The sequence below is a fragment of the Procambarus clarkii genome, chromosome 19 (genome assembly GCF_040958095.1).
Source record: "Procambarus clarkii isolate CNS0578487 chromosome 19, FALCON_Pclarkii_2.0, whole genome shotgun sequence".
Taxonomy (NCBI): Eukaryota; Metazoa; Arthropoda; class Malacostraca; order Decapoda; family Cambaridae; genus Procambarus; species Procambarus clarkii.
The window spans coordinates 21,246,256-21,273,107 of NC_091168.1; the positions used below are offsets into that span (position 1 = coordinate 21,246,256).

General features: G+C 37.9%; 1 protein-coding gene and 1 long non-coding RNA gene across 3 annotated transcripts in view; one reads left to right on the top strand and one right to left on the bottom strand.

Annotated features, from left to right (window-relative positions):
- Positions 1–26,033, bottom strand: part of Hira (histone cell cycle regulator-like protein) — a 35,394-nt gene extending 9,361 nt beyond the window's left edge. For both annotated transcript variants that reach the window (XM_045741221.2, XM_045741222.2), the window contains exons 1-9: positions 25,848–26,033; positions 23,893–24,035; positions 18,998–19,133; positions 17,696–17,869; positions 16,369–16,529; positions 15,490–15,657; positions 12,474–12,632; positions 3,334–3,456; positions 357–493 (exon numbers count right to left, since the gene is read on the bottom strand). In XM_045741221.2, coding sequence (XP_045597177.1) covers positions 357–493; positions 3,334–3,456; positions 12,474–12,632; positions 15,490–15,657; positions 16,369–16,529; positions 17,696–17,869; positions 18,998–19,133; positions 23,893–24,035; positions 25,848–25,884 — 1,238 coding nt within the window. In that variant the 5' untranslated portion in view covers positions 25,885–26,033. The remainder of the gene's footprint in view (positions 1–356; positions 494–3,333; positions 3,457–12,473; positions 12,633–15,489; positions 15,658–16,368; positions 16,530–17,695; positions 17,870–18,997; positions 19,134–23,892; positions 24,036–25,847) is intronic.
- Positions 10,512–12,663, top strand: LOC138366220 (uncharacterized). The gene is made up of 2 exons (XR_011229104.1): positions 10,512–10,626; positions 12,476–12,663. It is a non-coding gene; the product is annotated as an uncharacterized lncRNA (long non-coding RNA).
- Positions 26,034–26,852: the final 819 nt, after the last annotated feature.

Here is a 26,852-nt window from a genome sequence, read left to right on the forward strand (position 1 = left end):
AAATCCCTGAAAAGTTACAATTAATAACCCATAGGAGAATCATTTTCACTTTATCATGGCAGATATCTTAGACCAAAGATTTCTTCCTCGTTCCTGGTGAATTCAACATACAACACTAATGGGTTTCCCTAATTTGTTTTTTTATTCATAGAAAATTTTCCCAAAAAGTAAATAATGCTAGAAATAATAAAAGAAATCTGTGTCTTACTGATGACAATTAAGCAGGATCTGCCTGTATAGAGTACATAACAAAGATAAATGCAAATAAGGGTACAAGAGCAAGAAAAGTTTTGCATAGATGACATGTATGCATATTCAAAGTAAATATACAAATGGAATACAGTATTTAATTATACCTAGCACTTGCTGCCTTGGCCTGAGCTCTCTCCTCCTCACGAAGACGGAGAAGCTCAGGGTTTTCGATAATTGTGGGATTGACTGACGATGCGGAAGTCTGGGCCGATTTACCATAAAGCTTCATATGAAGAGTATTCTGAGGGTAGAATAAAAATGGCATTCTATATCCCATATATATATATATATATATATATATACTGTATATAGGAACAGTAATTGCAAATAAACATAATTTATGGGTTAATAACTTCAATTAATAAAAGACTTAATTTCTAAAGTAAATATATCTTATATTTAAAAAAATATAAATATATCCTTACACACATAAATCACAATAGCGTGATGTATCAAATGAACAAATCCACAAGGATCCTCTTGGACGTAGGTTTGAACCCTCGTCACGGCCCTTTTGGATTTGTTCACAAATATATCCTGTTCTAAGGTTCGTCTTTCTTAGGTTGTCTGCAAGGTTGTTAAGTCTACCTAGTCTAAGTTCTACCTTCCCACCCGTGATGTTAGGAAGCATGCTGTTTGCGAGCATCAGTGTTGGTAAACATGTGCTCGACTGATATTCGGGTGTTGGGTTTTTGTATGTCGGACAGGGCTCTGGCAACCCAGTCTCCGAGATGACTTTAAGGTTGGACCCCTACTGCGTTTGGCTAGGCTAGAATAGGTGTGCAAGCCACTCACAGTGGTTATCAACATTGTAAAATGCTTAGTGCATAAGATCTTGAGACCTTGCTAGATATAGGTTGTGTCTGATCTTTACCTGGTGGTGCAGGGAGATCAGAATAATTTGTTCAACATCAAATTTTATAAGATGTGGTGCTAGTACAGGGGATGGGGAGGGGGGGAATCTGTTTATGGAACCGAGATGGCAAAAGTCTGTAATATGAGGGAGAAACACCATGTGCTTAACATATAAATTTGTTCACTAAAATCTGAACATAAAGTGCATTTACGCATGGAAATGGGATAAGTGTCTCTACATTATGAGAGGTCATAAGCAAATCTACGCACAGTACCATCTCTGGCCAAATATACTCAGGTGATGTAATGCAGCTTAACCTTTAAACTGGTAATAATGACTATCTCATCAATAACATCTGCCTAACTCCACTGTCATATGCAAAAAGGACAATTTGGAGCTTTAAATGTATGCTTGGGAAATTAAATTGCATGCAATTTAATTTCGGCATGTGTTGGAAAATTATATTCACAACACGTGCACAGTCCAGATTGGCACTCCATGGGATGTTTCACTATGAATGGGCTCACCAGAGTCAAAAGCTATCCACCAGGCTCACTGAGTCACGATTAAGAGCCACTAAATGTGAGTCAGACTGTGTACATAAAATAATACAAATTACACACTCACCAGGCACACAACATTCACACGCATGTTCTTCTGTTGTCACCGATGAATGGAGAGTCGTCCTCTACCGGGATGTGTGTGGAGTTGATACTTGTATCTACGGTGTTCAAGGAGCTCAAGAGAGAGCACACGTCATGTACCTAGAGAACTGTCCACGAGAATGAGGCAGGAGAGCTATGAGCGTAGCAGCCGAGCTCACACTACTCATTTATTTTAAAGCCTACAGACAGCCCACCCATCAGAATACAGTTACAACCACACACACACGCATCCGACTGGTTGAGCTTTGAGCTTTACTAGTGTGGCAGGGAGTGTAATGAACAGGGATTATGGCCGGGTGCCTCATCTATGTCTTGATTTCTGTGTTGCTTCATCCTCTCTGGTGAGTTCCTGTGTTTCCCTTCTCTGTATGTAGTTAGCTTCAAAGAGCAAAAATGGGCTCCCCCCCCCCCAGAAAGCCAGCATTAAAAGTAATGAAACACCAATTTCTGGGTGAGCCCCGATGGCTCCCTGATCCCCTCCTTCCCGCCCAGATTGTTGGGTGGATGACGACATGTGCCTTAGAACTGAGAGTAGACGCCAGCTGACGGTGGGCTACCAACCCTTCCCCCTTAAACGAGTTGGGTAGGTGGGGGGTGAATGAGCTCATGCTAGTTCCGAGTGAATGATATTGTTTGTTTACACAGTTGGGGGAGTTCCTTTGGCGGGTTTCGAGCTTTGGACTCTACTGAAGTCAACAGTGGCTTGTCTTGACTCGCTAGCTTTACAGTTGCTTACATGGGAAGGCGTGGAAAATAATTGTCACGGCTCCCTGCACCTCTGTGTGAGGGGCCAGGTTCAGATCCTAGTCCCAGGTAGGCTCATAGAATTCCATGACTGATGCAACCTGGTAGATGGTACAATATCACTATATAGTATCTTCAGGGAGCCACCAGGACTCACCAAGAAAATGGCATTTCATTACATTCAATGCTGATTTTTGTTTATACATGTATTTTAAGTATACCTTAAAATTTCTTTTCAACTTTGGTAAATGGCAAAATGTCTATGGAAGATTCTCATGAGGCCAACATCTCGGGGATCAATCCTCGCAAGAACCAAGAATTTTTTGACAAAAACTCACAAATCAACTTGTACCACATTATCAAAACTGCCTGCATATCCAAAGTTATTCAGCCACTATATTTGTTTACAGCAGTCTTTACCTTGTATTTCTATCCTTATTCCTTCTGATTTCTCTCCTTACTGGTTCTATGGTCATCCTAACTTTCCCCAAAAATTTAATACAAACTAAAGATAACCATTAGCCATACTTAACTATATGGCCCATTATAAAGCCCAATCTACACGTTAATGACATGAAACTGCCTACTCAATTCTGCAATCTTAAATAAATTATCAAATAAAAGCAACATTCTGAATAAATCGATGAACAGCAGTAACATTATATTCTGCCATAATTATGCTTAAGGACAAATGGATATAAATTGATAGAAGTGCATAACATGTGAGAGCACTGACAAGTGCATGTAATTAAGTCCTTTTTAAGAGTTGAAGATGCATCAAGTTCATACATATTACACCAATAATACTTAACTAACCGTTTCATCTTGTGATAGCGGAAATCCTATTTCTTCGGGGGAAAAATTTATGAAGGCAAGTGTTCCATCTTTAGACACTGCCATCAAATATCGTCCACAACTGCTCCATGAGAGATCCAGAACCTGTCAAATACCACACATGTATCAAAGGTTATGAATAAAATAAACTATAAGGCTACTACTTGTACTTTGTAATAACTTATGGACAAATCTTAACAACTTCAAAGAAAAACATCATAGCTGCATTTGTCATACATCTTTGGCTTAGACATTTTTCCCATTAAAAATATGAAGCATCACACTCTTTGCACTTGTCTCATTCTTCACCCAAAGTGAATTATTCACTTCAGCCACTTCGATATTAGGTGGAAATAGGACCTGCCTTACACTGGCCACTTGGTCTACTGTAGTGTTTTTATGTTCTTTTGGCCAATGCTTACAGATTTATTAAAGATTTCAATCTACCAATTATGTCACTTCTACAATGAAACATTTTCCTTGTGGTATATTGGTAGCACTCTCACCTTGTGTCTCGCCTAGAACCTCGCCAGCAATTTTAATGGGGTTTGAGGCCTGGTCAGGGAGGATTGACTGGGTGCTAATACTAAACTGCTTGACCCTGTTTACCCAGCAGCAACTGGAAACCTGGTTGTAAACTAATTGATCAGTTATGTTCCAGGGAAAACAAGTAGGGAAAGACTTAACATGAGTTATGGAAAGAGAATGCTCTAAGCCTGCTAACAAGAATCAAAATATGCCTACTTCTGTACCCACCTGCACATAAAATAGGCTACTTGTCATGATTGAGGGCCTGGTCAAAGACTTGGGGCCAGATTCACGAAGCAGTTACGCAAGCACTTACAAACCTGTACATCTTTTCTTAATCTTTGGCAGCTTTGTTTACAATTATTAAACAGTTAATGATCTCTGAAGCACCAGGAGGCTGTTTATAACAACAACAGTAGTTGACTAGGAAGTTTTCACACTTGTAAACTGTTTAATAAATGTAACCAAAGCCGTCAAAGATTGAGGAAAGATGTACACGTTTGTAAGTACTTGAGTAACTACTTTGTGAATCTGGCCCCTGGTCAAAGATGAGGACCTTGTACCTCGGAACCACTGCAAGGTAACAGCAAGGTAAGGACAATTCAATGGGAGGCCAGCAAGAGATACGAGTACGCCTTAGATGAGGCGGTAAGTGGGGAGGATGGACGTTGTCGGGTTAGACTCCTGGTCCCCACGACATGTGGGCTGTTCGGATCATTTCACACATCATGTGATGGAGTTGGTTGATCCTTTTTCCCTCTCATGGATTGGGGCTACTGGGGGAGGCTTTTTACTCTAACTTTCATTATGTAACTACAGTGGGCGACTTCCAGTATGGTCTAAATGATTGCATCTCCTCGCTGGGTGTCTCATCTCTTCCTGGTTCCAGAACAGGAGTCGGAGTTCCGTTTCATCCTGGTTCCAGAACAGGAGTCGGAGTTCCGTTTCATCCTGGTTCCAGAACAGAACTCAGTGGAGTTCCATTTCATCCTCGATGTTTATGGGTTGAACAAGTGGCAGCCCTGCCCCACATTGCACATGCACAACTTGTGTTAGAGGCTGGGTCCTGGATGATTTTTCTGGAATTCTGGGACACTTATTGGCATGTTCCAATACAGTACATCTGAGGTTTTGGGATTGGTTAGGTTTTTAGTAAAGCATCAGGCTTACTGCTTCATGGGGCTTCTCATTGGCTTGAATCTGGTTCGTATTTTTACCAGATTGGCTCAAGTTAAGGTGACTTGTCTTTATTTGTTGGGATTGTGTTCTGGCTTACCTTAAAGATTGGCCGGTGTAGAGCCCCCAGTCAGTCCATGTACCTGCTAGCCAGGACCTGGTCCTAGCAGGCACATGGACTGCTAGTAGCTTAGCATTATCCATCACGTCCTCCCAAGTTGTTACAAGTCACAAAAATGTTGTACTAAATTTCCCGAACCTAACCTAACTGATAGACCCACACACAGAAAACATTAATGTTTGTGAAATATTATGATCTATAGTACATCATATTTTGACTACTGAGGCTTTTGAAGTCAAAACGCAATATATTATTTGAAAGTGCAGGTTGCATCATCGGCAAACGTGTTCATATAATTCTGTATTCCTTGCGGTAAATAAATTGCCTCTGATTACTGCCCTCATTTTTCTGTCAGAAAATTTTCCTCCATGTGAGAAGTGTTCCTGTCCCCCCTCCAGAATACTCCAGCTTCCACCACCCCACCACAAAACTAAGGTCAGCATTTGTCAACAAATTCAACCCCTTACCCGGATGCATTTGGGTATTATGGTTAACTATTTCATAAACTCCAGGTTTAGGCAACGATCATATGATAAATCTGAATAGTCCCCAGACTGTATTTTAAAATACTGTACTTGAAAATTCTGAGTGCCATGGCCGAGACATGAATCTCCAATACTGTATTGTGATGCAAAGTTGAGTGTTGAACACTAGACGACCATATCACAAAAGTATTGAACAATATTTTTCGACCGATTCAATGACTTACCCGGGTGCATTCGAGTCTCATGGCCAACTATTTTATCAAGTACACGTTTAGGCAAAGGAATATACAGTATTGTCCCTTACTTTTGTGGTGAAGTACTTGCCTAGTTGTGCTTGTGGGCTTGAGCTCTTTGATCCTACCTCCCAACTGTCTGATGGTTCAGTGGTAAAGCATTCAGTTATGTATCACACAAATGGAGATGTTAGTATCAGCCAAGGAGCTTGGAATTTTCAGGTAAATATACATATACTGTGTGTGTGTGTGTGTGTAATTACCTAAGTGTAGTTACAGGATGAGAGCTACGCTCGTGGTGTCCCGTCTTCCCAGCACTCTTTGTCATATAACGCTTTGAAACTACCGACGGTCTTGGCCTCCACCACCTTCTCACTTAACTTGTTCCAACCGTCTACCACTCTATTTGCGAAGGTGAATTTTCTTATATTTCTTCGGCATCTGTGTTTAGCTAGTTTAAATCTATGGCCTCTTGTTCTTGAAGTTCCAGGTCTCAGGAAGTCTTCCCTGTCGATTTTATCAATTCCTGTTACTATTTTGTACGTAGTGATCATATCACCTCTTTTTCTTCTGTCTTCTAGTTTTGGCATATTTAATGCTTCTAACCTCTCCTCGTAGCTCTTGCCCTTCAGTTCTGGGAGCCACTTAGTAGCATGTCTTTGCACCTTTTCCAGTTTGTTTGTGTGTGTGTGTGTGTGTGTATATATACACACACACACACACACACACACACACACACACACACACACATACATACATGTATGTATGTTTGTACGGTCACAGTTGGTCAAGTGGTTGAGGTACCATGTACGCCAGTTGCTCGGTGCTCCTGGCTGTCTGGGTACGAGTCACTTCTGGGGTGTGGAGTTTTCATTTGCATATATGCTTGAGGACCATTCAAGCTTGTTTGCACATACATACATACATACATACATTACATACCGTCATTTAGTGACATTTGAATTGGTACCAAATATGGTATTTTGACTACAAAGTAATAAATGTTGTTTGGTAATAAGTTTTCACTTGTGCTGCTGCATTTTGCAGGTAACAGCTCACCTGTATGATCTTTATCAAAAGCTGATAAATTCTTTACAGGCACGATGCCATCTACAAATAAAGTCTACTCTGATCTTGGTGTTGGTGTTTCTCGGCATTGTTGGTAGCAGTTTGAACTCTCTTCAACCTTATGCCACACAATATTTATATACTGTAATTAAAAATCTATACTGTACCTTCAAAATATAGTTGTACCTTGATCATGTCAACTTGACTAAAATTGCTAGTAACAGAATTGCATTAACAGACATGCTAGTAGTCTACATTAATTTTACACAAGTTGATTACACTACACTAGAATGGGTCGCAGTTCAGAAAGATAGATATGAACACAACTTTCTTGTTTACCAATGGTTTGTTTACCTGGAACCAATTTTGAGGGCTGTTCTAATCTAGTAGCTTGACTAAAGACCAGGCTTCCATGTTGAATTTCTGATCAGCCAGGCTATTTCTGCTTGTAACCTGCAAGTCTATATAACCATCACAATGTGGATGATCTGGCATAGCTTTCAGGAACATTCCAAGTTCCCTCTTGAAGGCTTCTACCTTTGTTCCATTGAGATTTCTTAGATCTGCTGGTAGAATGTTGAAGAGCCTTTAACTTGTGAGGTTGATTGGGGATCTCTAACTACTTAAGACACCCCAATTATTTAGTAGGGGTTATCTCACTCCTACTGTATGTCTAACTCAAGAAAATTGTACTTTTATTATGAAGATTGGGAATCTAACTTGAAGTCTTTTTCCCTGTATATATTATCAACTATCTCTCAACTCTGAGAACTTAAAAGACAGTCTCAGTGATTATCATAATTTAGCAATCTCATGTGAGCAGTAAAATATTTCTCCATCATTCCTAAGATATTGCAATTGCCAAGAAAGAAGATATGAGAACAGAATAATACAGTATATCAAACAAGAAAACATTAGTGCCTGAAAGAGTATAATCAATAGCGAAGCATTTCCTGTTTGGAAAGATTCACCCTCTATGATTTTCCTGGTCAAGGTTACATTCTTGTATTGTGCATCCTAAACATTTAGCCAACTGCAACATCATTATTTCTACATGTTTTGCACATTTCAACTATTCTATTAAAAGACATGTCTTGTATCTAGTACCTGTTTTAAAATTAATTTGATCTGAAAAGCAGCTTAAATTTCTCATTGCTGACCATAAAGGGGCCTGTAGTGCAGTAGTTAGTATGTTGGTTCACATCCCAAAGGTCCCCCAGTTTGATTCCTGTGGCAGAACAGAGATGTTAGGAAATGTTTTCTTTTACCCGATGCTTTACTTCACCAAGCAGTAAATAGATACCCAGAAGTTAGGTAACTGTTGTGGGTTGCATCCCAGAGAAGGTAAATATTAGGCCTAAACAGGCTTCTTGCCTCCAACAATTGGAAACCAGAAACCTTTCAGTTGGTAAATTGGGCCACAAAGACAGGTAGCAACGTGGTTCCACACACACGCATCCAAATAGCCCTACCTAAGGCATGCCAAATGTGGTACATATTCAATGAAAGGAGACCACACCCTCTCCTCACTCTGCTGCAATTAAATTAAAATATGAGAGGCCATTTGCAAGCAAATTCAACACTTCATGAATGTGAATCACAATGATAACCAATGCAAGATAAACCAGAAGTGAAGCAATGGCCAGTGTCCAGTGTGGTCCCAGAGACATATACAGTATCACAAATGATGTGGCAAAGTGAAGGTACCCACGGATTAACCGAAAGGTAAACAACATCAATCCAGTTTTACACTATTAAAAAAATAGGAGAGAGCACCACATAGTACTGCAAAGAAGATTATGTATGTGGCATCAGTGTGTGCATGTTATAAAATGCCTAAAACCAAGACCTATGTCAAAAACGGAATCCCAATGTCATCACCAAGGTGGTAGCTCAACTCAAGAGGATCCATTGTTGTTGTTTTAGATTCAGCTACTCGGAACACAAAGTTCCAAGTAGCACGGGTTATGGTGAGCCCATAGTGTACTTACCTGGCACAGGAGTGGGGCTGTAACTTCGTGTGATCCAGATCACACGAAGGCCATGCCAAACAGCAGGGAAGACGAAGAACAATAAATAGAAGAGGTTGGATGCCAGAGATACTGTAATTCAATGCAGTGGGAGAATCAGGAACCAATCATTCCATTTATGAAAGAATCCTCTGCACAGGTACGGCAAAGTATTTATAAGTCATAGTATTGCTTGCGTTAATAAATTTTTACTTACCTTTGGTCTTGGATTTTCAAAAATGAAATAAGTGATAAGTGTTTATCTAGTTGAATTAACTTTTAAGTTTAATAAACGTATTTACATTAGAACCGAACAGTTTATTGCTAACAGTTCAGTTAAAACTAAGTTTTTAATGGCTGTGTAAATATTCACTCTTAGCCACAAATGTACTGATGTGTATATATATCACTTAGAAATCAAGTTGTTAAATCTAAATACAAATACTGTATGATTTTAAACCTCAGGAGTTGCACTCTTTCCACATTAAAAATTCAGTGAATGTTTAATTTCTGTGTTTTAAGTGATTTTTTAATAAGTGCACTCTTCTCTTAAATTTTTATCATATGCTTAACTATTAGTGACTACAGGGGCGTTAGATCTAGCTCTTTATGTCCCACCTCCACGCTGCTCACACCGGGTGCACTAATTACCACTCTCAATATTATTGTTTTAAGTTTTATATTGTTTTAAATTTGTGGATGGAACTGGTTTCAGCAACCTCTTCCTTCAATACATTCCCACTTACTCGTATAAGGAACGAGATTTTTTTTTACATCTCTTCGATTCAATTACATGTGCACGTGATTGATACTACCGCTGGCCTCTGACACTTCCTTGCATTATTTTAACACTTTTTCTTAAAATGTAATGTACACTGATTTATATGTACCATATTTTAGGTGAAAATGTTTTAACACTAAGATCTGGCATATCTTTGTAATTACCTCACCATTTTGGGGCATTTTAAACAATTCTTGTTTTGCAATCTTTCATATATTATATAAATTTATATCCTGGTATATAAACTGAGGTATATAAATTCAATATATTTTATTTCTAATGAACAAATCTAATATAGATTTCTAATATAGAAATATTGAAAAATACAAATAAACATTTTGGGTATAAAAAATTACATATGTACAAAGTCAAACTTTCTTTGCTATCACAGCAAATGAAATTGCACATTGCAGAAGACAATACAGTACTATACACATTGATTTTTAATTATCATTTTCAGGTAGGGGGGGGGGGGAGGAGAAGAGTAGCTCCCTGTACTGAGATATACCACTATATAAGTCACATCAGCCCTTACAAGAACTAAGAAGTGTACTAAAGACCACAGGCCAAAATCTAGTCCACTCAAAGAGGTATACTGAGCAGGGGATTCATAACCACTCTCCCTCAAAGTATCACACTCCCAGAAGACAACTGATCCCAAACAGACGAACTGCAAGGTTCACTGAAAGTAAACAATGCAGCAAACGATCCACCCAGTGGTTCAGTCGTGTACCCTCCTCATAACAGCCGACCACCATCGTGACAGCACCACGGGAGCTTCTGGCTCCCCATGTCAACAATCCTTTGTTCTTCACCTGATGTCAGAATAGTTCTGACAACTTTACGAGCTCTTTAAGTCCAGGATTTTTTATAAGTAAGTGTTAACCATACTTTGGACTCTGACCTGAAGGGTTTGTGCGTTTATCCAATAGAGACTGGTCTCCTGTGAGAGGTGCCTTGCCTGGAGTAATGCAAGGGTCTTTGACTCCTCTACAAGGCTCTGAGGTTGGGGCATTCTGGTGTTATTAATTAAGGGGCCGTACTAGAATTTGTGAGCTTGTACATATGGTACGTCACCGACATCTTTCACGACCATGTTTTTCCTTCGTTCTGTGTTTGGTATCAGTTCATCTGGTGAGCATTCCCTAGTGCCTGGGTGTCTTCCTTGGTTCTTTGTTCAAGCCTGTAAGCCCCACAGGTCTTCAGTGTGGATAATCATGGATTGACCCACTGAACCCATACTCACTACTCAGCTCGTCCTCCTAAGGTTTCCCGTAAAAAAAAACGGTCAATTTAAAGTGTCCTCTACTAACCTATCAGAGGACAGAAAACGGGACAGTACGTCACTTTTGCAAGACGCTTCCATTTTCAAATACAAATATTTTTGGCCTTAGGTAACACATACGATCAAAAAGCAACCTTCTTTATAGGAGGAAAGGTTGCGCTACTAGTGAATTTCAGGGATTCTCATCGGCTTTATTACATGTGGATGGTCATTCATTGTCACCACCATGCTGCCTGTTGGGTGGCCTCAGGGGTGGCCTTTCACCCTAAGGCCTGCAAGATTTGTTTTCTGGGTCTCTCTTTTAGCCGAGCCTCCTTCTAGGAAGGTGGTTTATCGAGCTGCTTCCGTTATACAGGTTCGTTTTTGCTATATACATCGTTCGCAGCTTGGTGTTTCTGGAGTTTGCTCCTGTGATGTTTAGAGAATTGGAGTTGAAGCAATTGGTGAATTCCTCCTGCTCTAATTTGCCCCTCTTTCTCTTTCTCCACCTTCCTCGATTCCATCTGGCACGGTTTGCCACATCTCTTGTCCCTTCTTTCCCTTTTGATCCAGGCATTAATACATCTAAGGGTGCTGGAGTCTGGGGCAGGGTTTAACTGTGGGTGTATCTGGGTTTTCTCCAGTGTTTGCCCCTTCCATGTCAGCAGCTGAGACAACTGAACATCACTTCCCACCAGGGATCCAGTGCATTCAGTTTCTCAGGAAGTGTATTTGGTTTGGATCTTATCGTTTGCACCTCCAGAATGAGGTACATCTCTTTGGTTTGTCTTAGACTCTGGACTGAGGACTATTGATATGGAAACCCAGTAGCTCCAGTGGTGTATGACCAAACTACTTACTGGGAGGATCGTTTACAGTTATTTGCTGCATTGTCTGTTTACTTACTGTGAACCTTGCAGTTGTCTGTTTTGCTTTGCTTCCTTTTTGGGGATATGTTTCTTCAGTGAAGGTGATCATGAATACCATGAGGTGCAGGGACCTACCAGCCTAACAAAGACCAAAAGCTAGGTTTTGGCCTGTGGTCTCTGGTAGGCATTTATGGACACACAAAGACTGATGTAACTTACAAATATGAGCTATCTCAGTGTATCTAGCCACAGGGAGCCTTCCAGTTCCCACCAGAGAAAAAATTCCTTAGAATCAATGCCATTTTTTTTTATTTCAAGTGGCAATCTTAATACTGGTACATTACAACAATGATAGGGGGCTAATTATGACATCTATAAATAGTGAATTATGATAATGGGTCTTTTAATACATGCATCAACAAATTATTGACATTCCCAGATTTTAGTAATGTTATATATCTAAGCCTAAATTAATCACTTATAATTTTCATGCAACTAAACAGATTGAATAATATCTTTTAAATCCCTAAACAGTAAAGTATTGCCTTTTGAATATGCATTAACTAAATTGAATTCTAAACAACTTACAGAATCATCGAAAATGTCATGGACCACCACAAGTGGTCTCTTCAGTGAAGTAAACCAAATCGAGATGGAGCGATCCCGAGAACCAATTGCTACACAGCAGTACTGCACAGACTTCCCCGTCTTGGTGTCAATTTTTTTCAAGATATTTGGATTGAATCGCTGAAAAAGTTAATAAAGCATTAGACATTTATACGTTCTAATTATTTATTCAACCTGTCTTTGATCATTCTGACCATTTTATATTTATGACCCAAATTTCTTTTTTCCTCACATTTTTATTAGAGTATTGTCAGGTTTTAAGGTTACTCACTTATCTCAAACTACTACACTTTTGTCTCTTACAGCCATTATTACCCAATATTCACTCTGTATTTAGCATCTACAGCTATTATAACACAATATTCACTCCATATTTAGCATCTACAGCCATTATAACTCAATTTTCACTCCATATTTAGCAATTTTATACACCATCCACTTGCATTAAATCTGTTAAAGAATTGAACTTAAAAATTAAATTTGTGGATCATCTGAAGAGAATGAACTTCATAACTGACACCATGGGTAAAGAAGAAAGCTAAGCCTGACAAACCTGATTAAATTAAAAGTTCTATGACAGAAAAAGCCTGTATGTGAATTTCTTCTTAAGACTGAAGCAAAAAATCATTTTTTTATATAGGTTTCTATAAAAGGTGGGAAAACAAAGTATGGAAACTTGCTGAAATCTCTTAGGAAAGTGTTGGAGCGAGTTTCAAAGGAGAACTACAATATCTGACAGAGGGAAGACAGTAAAACATTGAGGAACATCAGAGTGGAGGGAAGTTGCAAATGGGGTCTCACTTGGACCCCCTAATATTCCTGATTATGTGTGGATGACTCTCTCAAGGAAGTAATACAGTCATGACAAATTGACATTGTTTGCAGATGATGCATAATTGAAGAGAAGGTTAAAGATTGAATTAGAACATAACACAACAGGGAACTTAGGCAAGCTTCAAGATTGGTCGGCCAAATTACTACTAGAGTTCAATCCCAGCAAGTGTAAGCTATATGGTACTTACCTAGCAATGAATACAGGGGTAGTGTGATCTAGCTCTATGTTCCACCTCCTAGCCTTTTAAACCTAGCATGGTAATTACCCAGTCAATATTAACGTTTTCATCAAATTTCTTCTTAAGCTTGTGGATGAAATTGACTTCAATATCCTCTTCCTTCAATGAATTCCACTTTCTTACCACCCATACAGGGAACAAGAACTTCCTTACATCCGACTCAATTGCACATCCAGCTTCCACCAATGTCTTCTTTTTCTATCTATAAATGGCTAGGAGGTGGAATATAGAGAGCTAGATCTAACTCCCATATAGTCACTGATAGATAAGCACTATGAATGTGGAGGATGTTACTGGACCTTGCATACAATATCTACTGCTACTGTGAAGCAAGCTGTTGGACTCCAACAACACTCATCATGGCTGCGTAAGGATAGTTTGAGGAAGAGACAACAGAGTACAAGTGGAAGGCAACTACAAAAGTAAGAAAATGAGGATAACTTCGGAGTGAATATAACACCAACCTTAACACCAAACACATGTAAATAGAATAATATCAGCAGGATATGTGTAAATTCCAACAAAATATGGCATTTAGAAACCTAAGCAAGGAATCATACATAATATTGTAAAAAAGGAATATATCAGGCCATCCAAGATTTCTTATGAGGCAGAGCCCAAGAGCTAGATGTTGTTCCACAGAGACAAGACACACTCGGAAACACACACAATAAAACTAACAAGATACTTATTGAGGAAAATAGATCAAACGGACAGAGAAAGTCTATTCGAGATAATGGAAAGCAGAATAAGAGGGACAGGTTGAATTTGGAAATATAAAGAAGTCGAAGTTGTAAATAGAAAATATTTGTAATTAATGGGGTCTGTAAAAAATTGAATGCACTTAGAACCATATTACAGATGCAATAAAATTCTTGTTTGCAGTTAGGGCGGTAGACAAACAGAATAAGCTTTTAGGTAGAGGATGTGGAAGCAATTCCAGTCACAGCTTTAATACCAAGTACAACAATAAATAAATATCAAGGGAAATAAATGCACAGGATGCAACAGCTTTCAAAAGATGCTCAAGAGCTAGATCTTGCTCCCAATGGACACAACTAGAGAACCACAATGTTGCCACAATTTGCAACACCTGGTAGCTCTTGCTTCTCCTCCTCTTGCTAGTTTTACTAGGCTTAAAGATATACTATACTTCAAAACTTGTGTTTAACTGCATAACAATGTCCATTTTTAAGGTGTCAACTACAGAATACGTCCATCCTTAAGGTCTAAGGAATATGGGACTCCCTGTTTTCAAATCACCCAAAACAATCTCTTAATAATTTTGAAAGCTTTCAGAGTGGCATCTGTGCATGCATGAAGATAATAATCAGTCACCAATATATTGGTGATACATGAAATATATCTGCAAATGATTGCAAATTAAAAATGGTCAAATTACTTTTTGGAAGCACTGTCAAAGCTTGTTAAATCTGGAAACCATCTGTTGTTAGAACATTTTTACAACACTAAAGTGTAAACATTATCTTCACTGATCCAATGTAACAAGCTAAGAAAATATGGGTTTACAAACCACAAGGAATTATCTACACTAAGCATGCAAGGAAGAGTCAAGAAATTACAGCACTGTATAGCTCGAGTGCTGAGATCAAATTAAAATCAAGCTCCTTACTGAAACATGATAACCATGATAGTGTATACAAATATATTAAATGTATTTTCCTACAACATTTTCCCTATTAATAGATTCAAATCTTCTGGCAATTATTTTATAATTCCATTTTTTCCATTTTAGTTCTGCATTTCTCAGCTTAAATTTAAAAAGACAGTTATTTAATATTTTACTGTTGTGTCTAAATGTTTTCACTAAGCACATCCAAAATTCATAAGTTTTAACACAATAAAATAATTTTAAACTCAGAAACCCAAAATATGGCACTTACCACACACGTTATAGGCTTGCGATGCCCTACAAAATCTTTATCCGTATTCCAGCCATCACGGTCTATAATCTGCGCTGTAGGCCCTCCATTATTCATAGCATGAGCCGAAACCAAATACTGACCATCTGGGGACCAACTTGGCCGCAGAACAGTTGTTGTACCCCCACACTATTTAAAAAGGAAATAACAGGCATTACAAACAACAGAAATTGAATCCACTACAGACTAAACTTACACCCATACACAAACATGCAGGTGAGATTTTTGCCGAAAGACAAGTGTGGACCTTATTTCCACACACAGGCCTTCAGACATACATATATGACTGTCGCTGAATAACAAGTGTGAAAAATTAAATGAAGTAAGCAGGTGCCACCCTTGAGTGACCTCAACTCCCACCTGGATGGTGTGCCTGGATACTATTGCATGGTTTGTTACCTTAATCAGACCACCTCTTTCCATTTTCATTTTTTCTTCCTTTCATCAAGATACTGTACATACTACAGTTTGTTTTGCAACACATGTGCTTTCTGGATTATCTCATTTAGTTATGAAATAGATCTCAGATCCCCATGCTGCATCTCACCTCTATAAACGCACCCAACTCTGGTCCTGGAGTTCGGTAGGTCTGCACAAGTCCAGAGGCCTCGTAGTTTTGTAGCCGTCTCTATGGTACTAGAGGCAATGCACCAGAACTACTGAGCCTCAGCTAGAGAAGAGTGTCTCAATATATTCAATGCTTGATTTTGACTTCTTACTCTGAACTCCCTCATCATCCTATCCATGTATGAAATTAATAACCATGGTGGCATGTCAAAATCCTGGCATACTTCTACATTCTCGGTAGTAGAGCTGGGTTCATTCTCAACTAAAACTTACCTCGGTGAATGGATCAACAATTTTCTCCTCCGTAGCCCAATCTGTAGTGCGCCAGATACGTAAACTCTTATCATCTGCTTGAGAAGTCAAATAACGGCCAACTGGATCCCACGTAACGCCTTTCACTAAACCAGTATGCCCTCTTAAAACCCGTACTTGCTCTGTGAAGTTTAAAATGATGATCTTTTAAGTTTAATAAAAAAAATTTTTTTTTACTGCAAATGAATAGAAATTGTTAAATCTCAAATACAGAATAGATATATTTACTCTATGTGATTTACATATACAGTACTGTAACATATTTCCTGGCTCATAGGATGCAAATTTGTACCATCAAAATGAATTGCAACCAAGCATACAATCAACAATATTTATTCATACTTGCCATTTGGCTGGACATTTTATGGTAATTGGGAATGTCTTGAAAACCCTAAGTCAACTCATGCTATATTATAATATGGAATTCAAAACTGTCTGAAGGAGTGTGTGTGTGTGTATATATATATGTATATATGTATGTATGTATGTATGTATGTATGTATGTATGTATGTATGTATGTATGTATGTATGTATGTATGTGTGTATATATATATATATATGTCGTACCTAGTAGCCAGAACGCACTTCTCAGCCTACTATGCAAGGCCCGATTTGCCTAATAAGCCAAGTTTTCCTGAATTATTATATTTTCTCAAATTTTCTTCTTATGAAATGATAAAGCTACCCATTTCATTATGTATGAGGTCAATTTTATTTTATTGGAGTTAAAATTAACTTAGATATATGACCGAACCTAACCAACCCTACCTAACCTAACCTAACCTATCTTTATAGGTTAGGTTTGGTTAGGTAGCCGAAAAAGTTAGGTTAGGTTAGGTAGGTTAGGTAGTTGAAAAAACATTAATTCATGAAAACTTGGCTTATTAGGCAAATCGGGCCTTGCATAGTAGGCTGAGAAGTGCGTTCTGGCTACTAGGTACGACATACATACATACATACATACATATATATATATATATATATATATATATATATATATATATATATATATATATATATAAATATATATATATATATATATATATATATATATATATATATAATATATATATATATATATTATACACACACATACTGTACATTAAGGAATATAATAGTAGGCTTCTTAAAATTTGGTACAATCTAACAGTTTATACATTTTTTATGGTCCAAATTAAACACTGTAAATAAAAAATATAAAAACAGCAATTTCCTTAATTTTATAAAATTTTTAATCTTTATGAATAACTCTTGTATGAAATTGCTGAAAATTAAGACTTGACTTGCCTGGCCATTTAGCTGTATTCCAGACAATAACGCAGTTATCTATCGATGCTGATGCCAGCCACAGGTCTCCGGGGGACCACGCTACATCCAAGATGTCTCCATTGTGACCACGTAAGGTTGCCACACTTCGCCACGCCTCAACATTCACTACATTCGATCCAAAAACTGCACCACCTGTGAGTAACATTTAGATTCATCCACGTGAGGATTAGAAAATTCGTATAAAATGTATTTAAATGAAAATAAACTATCTTGAAATCTGTTTAACACAGATGAATATATTTACAGTAAAGCTGTTACTATCATAGAATAAAAGATACTAAATCATTATGCATTATGCATTTTGTTTTTATAAGATACAGTATATTGTATGGTAACAAGACACTACTGAATACAACTAGCCTAAGGCTCTACCAGCACCATATACCAAAGGTGCTTCCTAAATAAAATGTTTGGCAGAGTGAATGATGATACAGAGCATAATGTTTTTACACAGTACATTAACATAGAGAAGGCACGGATGCATGAGCCTTGTGATGAAAAATTAAATGGGCTAAAGCATCATTTGTTAATATTGGAAAATAGATAATATGGCAAATCGCCTCCATTAAAAAAACTATTAAAAATGGCACACAAAAATATTTGCAGCTCTTGCCATGATATTTGGAGCAAATTCACTATTATGGACAAGAAGCAAGCTTGTGCATGTAAAATCTATAGCATGTATTTTTAAACCCACATTCAGAAAAACAATGAAGCAGCTATAAAGTTTCTACATATTGCCACATACCAGCAAGTGTTACAGCTTCACACTTTGTTTACAAAGAGAGGAGGGAGGCATGAGAGAGAGAGAGAGAGATAATAATGAAAGATAATAATGAAAGATTAGAGTACCCATAAGTGTCTGAATACACATGCAGTAATAACTTAAAATCACTATTAAAACAAAAATGCTTATTTGCAAATATTCACATACAGTACATGCACCCATACACAACATGTAGTACAGTATACAGGTATTACAAAATATACATCTATACAAATACGTGCACACATTAACATACGTGAACAGACAAGAGTACCAACAGCACAAATTTAAAGTTACTAATACTTGAATTATTATATGGGGAATGGGAGCATTACAAGCAGACCTCGTCTAAAAGCCCAAGAGGATTATCACGTACAAACTTTATGCTGATGATGGGATATGTTCACACAAATCTTTGGGCTATTATCACCACACTCAAATTTTTTTTAGAGCAACAAAAGCTTAGTTGAAAAATTTATATGCAATGCACTCACCTCCATAACTGCTTTGTTGCCAGATAATAATAACTTTATCGTCTCCGGCCGAGGCCAGATAACGGCCACTACAAGACCATCGTACACTGTTCACGCACCCTAAATGCTGATCCAATTGGCACAGCAACTTGGGCACCTACAGGAAATGGGTGTCCATTAATGACTGATCAATATGCCAGTGTTCTCAGAAACTTACCTAACAAATTACTGTATTTTTATAGTGTCCTTAACTTTTTGCATTTCTGTATCATACTACTGTTCTCAAAATAATTTAGAAAAAATTCTAGTAATGATTTGAGCAAAAATGTTTGGCACTAACTTCATGCTGGACACTGAAATGTATGTTTATTTTTTTTACTACGTACATGCCATTCCAACCATCAGTTACACAATGGCATACACAGTACTTTAACTCGTATGCCAACAATAACATTTCCAGTGAGGACATAATATATACAAACACTTTAAATATCCTCTTTATACCCAATGTATATCAATATGTTTTTAGTTATCTTGAGATGATTTCAGGGCTTAGTGTCCCCGCGGCCCGGTCCTTGACCAGGCCTCCTTTTTGTTACACATCTCCAGGAAGCAGCCCGTAGCAGCTGTCTAACTCCCATGTACCTATTTACTGCTAGATAACAGGGGCATCAGGGTGAAAGAAACTCTGCCCATTTGTTTTCGCTTCCACTGGGGATCAAACCCGGAACCTTAGGACTACGAATCCGAAGCGCTGTCCACTCAGCTATCAGGCCACCGAGATGCATTTATTATTACAGCTGAGAAAGCTGGCATCTCTTTTTTTTTTAGAAAAGTGTATACTTTTAAATTGGACATTTGCACAGTTTTTTTTAATGTGAGTTACAGCAGAAACTCAAAAATTCTTCTGTAAGAAAAAGATCTTGTTGCTAAGCTTATGTTATTAATTTAATAAAACAATAACAAAGAAACATTTGAATATCAATAATTCATTTTCAGAGCTGCTGCAGAAACCTACACTGTAACTAATTTATCATGACTGCATTTAATTTAAATTTGTATAATATAAAATAATCAGTTAAACATTCATTACTGGAGGCCTCAAGTAACAGTGATAACATGCATATTGAACACAAACAAAAATACATTTATCAACCTACAATCGATAAACTATAAGGTCAATTTAAATGTAACAAAATAAATTGCATTACGTCACACATCACAATACAAGCACGCTAAACACTTAGTAACACACATGCACAGATAGATTTTTCCTATCTCAATGGTTTTATTTTTAATTTTAAATCATTTGTCTTACAGGTTGAAATAAGTAGTTTTTGCTAGACTTGAGGAATCTTTCATATCTCTATAATAAATTATTAACTATCCAAGTGACTAATATCCATAAAAGTTCTCACTTCCCACCCAATAATAGTGGAACCAACAATGGAGGGATGATGAAATGCTTTCAATATAAAGCATTTTAGCCTAACACACTGTGGAGTTCTGTGTCATATTGTCTATGTACTTGGCTCACAATCAAGGGATCTGCATTCAATCCCCAGGCAGCAATGAAGTTTACATGCATGCTTCCTTTTATCTGATGACTCTGCTACTCTAATAGTAAATAGGGACTGAGGAGTTAAACAGCTACTGACCTAGGGAAGGTCAGTAGCTGGCCTAGAGGGGCCATAAGCCTAAATACAGGCTTCTAGTCCCCAAAATGAGCATTAGCAGCAATGTTTGAATATTTTATCATCAACACTTTTTTGGCTGAGCATTTTGAGCATTTACGAGGATCAAATCTTAAGAGCATAATGACGGACATATGCAAAACATTACTTTTTTTTTTTTTTAAGAAATTTGTCCCTTAATTATTTAAAGCAAATATTGTCATACATTTACTTCACAATAGAGAACTATCACCACCACCATACAGAAATATCACCACGACACACTCCAAGAAATCATTGACAGCAGCCCATTCCTCACTGGTCATAACACAAAAACAAAATACTTGCTACCTTTAACAAAATGGAGCTGCCTCCCATTAAAATATAAGCTGCCTTTCATTAAATTATCAGCTGCTTCTCACTAAAATAGCTGCACTCTGGCTGTGGTTTAGGAGTTCTACCTCCAATGCTTCTCTTCAGATGCACAATGAAATCACATTACTGTATCGCGATGTATCAATGAGAAAATCACGGCTCCTACTAATTTTTTCATTGATACATCACATTAATGTGATTTCAATGTGCATTTGAAAAGAAGCATTGGAAGCAGAACTCCTAGACCACAGCCAGAGTGCATAGGGGGGCAATGTGTGAAACCCCCTGATTGGGCTTCACTGGAAGCCTCCGGACCCCAAAAGGATTCAGTTGAATCCCTGGTTGTATTGCTTTTACATCATGTAGCAAAGTGGTCTAAGGCATGTGTCTGTGAGTACCAAGTGTGCAGGTTTGAATCCTCATGGCTTCCAATTTTTTCATTAATAAATAATAAATTGTGATGTTAAAACATATGGCAGTAGCTATGAACCCTTTTCCCTCAAATAAAAACGTCGTCCCCTTTCATGAGAACCATAAAAGATACTAGAATAAATCTACAAATTTGATGCAAATTTGCATAAAAAAAACACACACACTACCCATATCCCGAGAGGTCACATCTAATAATCCAGGACAGTTCAGTAGACACTCGTGTTGCAGGCAGTTCACCCAAGATATGGGAACTGACACCTCATCACTGGGTGAGACACTTAAGCTATTTGAGCTATATGTTGGTGTTGTGCTATAGACATTTTTACTCTTTATTTTTACCCTTTATATTCAGCCCGTCCCCCTAAGGTTTCCCAACATCAGGAAACTGTCGTACTAAAGTAGTTCCCTATCCTAACCTACCAGAGGACCCAAAACATACTTGGCTTTAGGTAAAGTATGAGTCAAATGCGCTGCCCTATTAGGACGATGGGTTAGGCTATTTCCATGTCAATCAAAAATAATAATAAAACTCATATGTCTGCAGTATTACATATTCTACAATGCTCATGCATGTGTTTATATGGAATACAATAATTTAAAGGCAAATATAATATTACATTAATTTATACCATGAGAAAAAATATATGAAATACAAACATAATGTACATATACACACTAAGTAGTACCATGTACAGAATACAAGTTTCAAAGACACATGTTTCCTATTAACCAGATAATCCAACACACAACATTATGCATGCACAAACTACCAAATACGTAGTAAAATAGTAAAATTCACATAATTATGAAGATAAAAAATCAAGAGTAGAATGTAATGAAATGCCCTTTGCTGGAGGGGCCCCTCAATTGTTTCCTGAGTTAAGTGGTGGTCCACATAAGCCTTTGGGAGATGCAAGAGGCCTGTCAAAACCAATTTGCTTACCAGGTGCCAGGCCAAAATCTGCCTCTAACTACAAAGTGAGCACTTAAGGATCAGACAAATATAAAAATAAATAAATAAATTGAACAAACAACTATCTGAAGAAAATTAGGTACCCAAAAGTAACAATGCAAACAGTCATTGGCATCGAGCAAGTGCTTAACTACCACTAGGTGGCAGACCAGGCTACCTGAGGCTACACGCATCCCACTCCCAGACTTACAAGCCAACCAAACCAACGATCCCAGGTGGTGAAGTGGTAACACACTCGCCCCACTTGTTGCGAGTGTGTTACCACTTCACCTTCCCGGCCAGATTTGAATTCTGGCCGGGAAGGATTTAGTGGGTACCAATCTTTAACTGTTTAATCTTTAATTGAGTATCTGGATGTTAGCCAATTGGTAGATTTTGTTCCAGGAAAAACAAGTAGTAAGGAAAGCTTACCATGAGCTACGGAAAAGGACAGCTCTCGGCCTGCTAACTGGAGGCATAGGGTGTCCACTACTGTACCCACTTGTGTATGAAAACAAAATCAATCCTCTATCCCCCATGAAAAAAGGGAAGAGGGCAGGAATGCAGAGCTACCGAGAGAACCCCCAGAGAAGGGTATTTCATTACACACAATGCTTGATTTCTGTCAGTTAAGGTCCTCATCAGAAGCTTCCCAAGCTAACTCAAATTGGTGAATCACCTAAAAAGGATTACCTCTCTGTACAAGAACAAATTATTAACAGTAAAAGTCAGGGCATGGAAGAAGTAAAAAAAAAAAAAAAAAAAAAAAAAAAAAAAAAAAAAAAAAAAAAGAATGCTCAGGGCATAGGGGCACCTGCAACTTTCCAAGCACCTGCAACATAAGTATAGCAAGGTCAAGGGACATCCTAGACTGAACCAAAGGCCAACACCCAAAGAGGTGACACAAAACAACAACTGAGCCTGAACATGAGCAAAGCAGCCAAGAAGGCAGAGGAATGGAGAGAGAACAGATCAGCAGACGAGATAAATGAAAACTCCCAGAGTAGCAGCAGGAGACCACAGTGCAGACTCAAAATCCAGGAACCAGAGCCCCAAGAACTGGCAACCTGATCTGAGGACCAGAAAACCTTGATCACAAAACATGAGATGCAGATGGCCACTTCCTAATTCTGCTCATACAGCATGTGTATTTTGTTTCTGTTTTCCTCTCATGATATAAACTGAAGTACCGACACCAAATTATGTTTAAGGAGCTTAATAAAATAACATTTAATAATAATAAAACCCTCACACTCATACCTCAACCCTATTTTTAATTTGTATTCACAATTAAGATATCATTTTGAATGTTGGCTATACATGTATTTTGACCCTCAGAAGGAATGAAAAAAATATGGTGTTGCAGCCAAATGTTAATGTTACTAAACCTACCCTGTACTGTACATATTAATTGAAAACATTTTCAAAATTAAAATTAGTGTATTCTTATTTCAAATATTTGGACAGAGCTCAAGTATATTTACCTTTTCATCCTCCTCATACTTCTCATGAACAACAGGCTTCAAATTCCACACCACGACCCGTCCAGATGAATCCTGACCTTGCCCACCAGTAGCCAAACGTGAACCATCCGGGTGCAAATCTACACTGAAGATGGCCTTGCCCCCTGAAAATAACCCCAACAATTAAAGGCTAAACCAAATTGTCAATGTTTTAATTCAGCCATTTACCTGAACAGTTGCAAGGCATAATATGCACTTCATAAAGATGATTAGCCGATGGCAAGTTTGGACTTTAGACAAGCTGTCAGCTTCCTGTACCTGCCAAGACCACTAGATACTGTACAGTAGATGGTGGCTCTTGGGTAAATTCAGGAAAACTATTACCTTTGTCTAATTTTTTTCTACTCTTAGCCAAGCTTCAGGTCAGGGTTCCTAGCTCATAACTTGATCACTGTTGATGTTGCTGGTTGTGATCTGCAGGTTCACATGGCTATCTCAACCCAATTGATCAGGCACTTGCTGTAGAAACGTGTTTTTGCAATTATAAAAGATTACTTTTAAGAAAATACAACTTAAGAATGAGTGACATGTATAGGTATGTACAGTAGCATATCAAAATTATTTCTTTATCGACAAGCTTAGATATACACAATGCTTATAATGTGCTGCGACCCTATTCTTTATGAAGGATTGCAGAGTATAGTTCAAGAGCCAACTATGAGTTCTTCTCATATCCCCGTCTCATAGGATGATTCGTCATACATGGAAACAGAGGATAACACGAGATGTACTCACCAATTTGTGCTTGTGGGGGTTGAGCTTTGGCTCTTTGGTCCCGCCTCTCAATTGTCAATCAACTGGTGTACAGATTCCTGAGCCTACTGGGCTTTATCATATCTACACTTAAAACCATATTTATGGAGTCAATTTTTACTCTACAGTTTCAATTTAGATACCTTTAATGTTTCAGTATGTTATTGTAGTATATTTAAAAAGGTTCCTGGTAGGTTCATTTCTTGGAAATCTATGAGGATTAACCTCTATTACAGGTCATAGAAGGGTGTGTCAGTACTATATTGTTTAGTGATGTTTTCATATTGTTTGATGGCATCTCTGCTTCTTCCCATGTGTCTGGAGACTAGTGAAATGGACACCAATGTTTGGCAAGCCCTTTTGTGGGAACTGCTGAAAAGGTTTGATATTAAGATGGTAGTAGCATGGTGTGTCTGGCATGCATTAGTGGCATTTTCAACTTATTTTGATAAACACTACTAGTTTAGACGGCCAGAGATTGGAGTCTGAGTCACATTTGGTACCAACCACCACACAACTTTTATTACCTATATTTAAATTTACTAATGCAAAAGTTAACTATTAATTCAGTACAGATCAAGCACTGAATCAAGGAAAAATGAATGTTAAATTTTGAATTTAACAGGTTTGTAAAAGCTCCATTAAAATCTATGCCTGTGGAGAACACGTGAAGAGTTATTTGCATTTTTGTGCTTTCATTCTTTGTACTGGTCTAGGCCTTAACTGTTTAAGGGGAAGGAGGGAGGGAGGGTGCCTGGGAATTGACGACTGTCTGTAAACCAGCAAATTAATCCTGTAGAGTAGATTGTGCCTGCCTTAAAGAATTACAATGTTTCTGTAACAGAAAATTAAAGAGAAATACACTAAATATTAACATATTTTTGAGAAAAACATAATGTTCTTGTTCCAGCCCAATGGTGGAACTAATAGTACCTGCACTAATGAATTAATGAATAAATTAATAAATACCTGCAATACAGATAATCCTGAAACAAAAAATTCCACTGCATTTCATCCTCAACCAGAATAAATGCCGATATATAGCAGAAAATACATAGAATCATAAGAAATAACAGGTTTACTCTGTAATATAATCGACTAATCAAGGAACTCGACAGTGTGAATTGTCTTAACTTTATGACCGGAAGGAGCGACCACCTTACCGTCATGGTTAATCCATTCCGGCTTCAACAGCTGCATGATATTCAGAGACCTAGCACCACTTCCAGGGAGTAATATTGACAGTTTTCCATCAGTCTACAACATTGTTCAAATGCCGCCAACGCTTTTGTCCGCCATTTTTGTTTACAACCGCGAAAATTGTGGGCGGTTGTGTTCCGAGGCTGTGGGCGCCCCAGGCACTACCCGCCTACCCGCCTTTCTTAGTCTTATATAATCTTATTGCATCCTTATTTTTCTTCATTCGCCACCTGGAAAGAAAAGTATTATAAAAACATTACATAAAAAATAATGACATTTTCCATTTGGTAAAAAAAAGCACGATATATTGCCATGCTTGCATAAGAGAACATTTACACTATGGTTTATGCACGTAGAATCTTCAAGAATGTTAATAAATCGCCTCTACAAATATTAAAATTGAGACGACTATTTCCAAACTTGTAACGAATTATTTTAAATATAAATTTTGTTTATCAAACTATGTATATATACTTGTTTTTAACTGATACAATTCAAGGTTTCAAGCATAACAATGAAGGTTGTGTGTTATTGTAAGAGTCCGGCCGGGCAGGACCGGCGCTTCCCCTCTGGTTGGACACGCTCACCCACTGAAAGAGGAAACACGAAGCCTTTACATCTCTGGTACTGTCAATGAGCCTGAAATCTCTATATATATGTTATTGACTACGACTGAAAGTGTTAGATCAATATGATTTCAGTACGAATCTTCTCTGTATTCCTCATGTTCTTCAGTTGAAAAATTAACACTGCTCGTAGTCTTCCAGGCTTGGCGCCTTTTCTGTAATTATTTGAAAATTTAACTCTCCAAAATATATTTTTACAATATTATTAGATCTGGCGTGTGTGGATCAATGAGACATTTCGTTGAAGCAGTCTAACATCGGGGCAGAGGGGACGTGAGGACATAATATAGCACATAATCATGTAAGTTGCTTATACTGTGGTCGTTCTCCAGCTCATTGTTG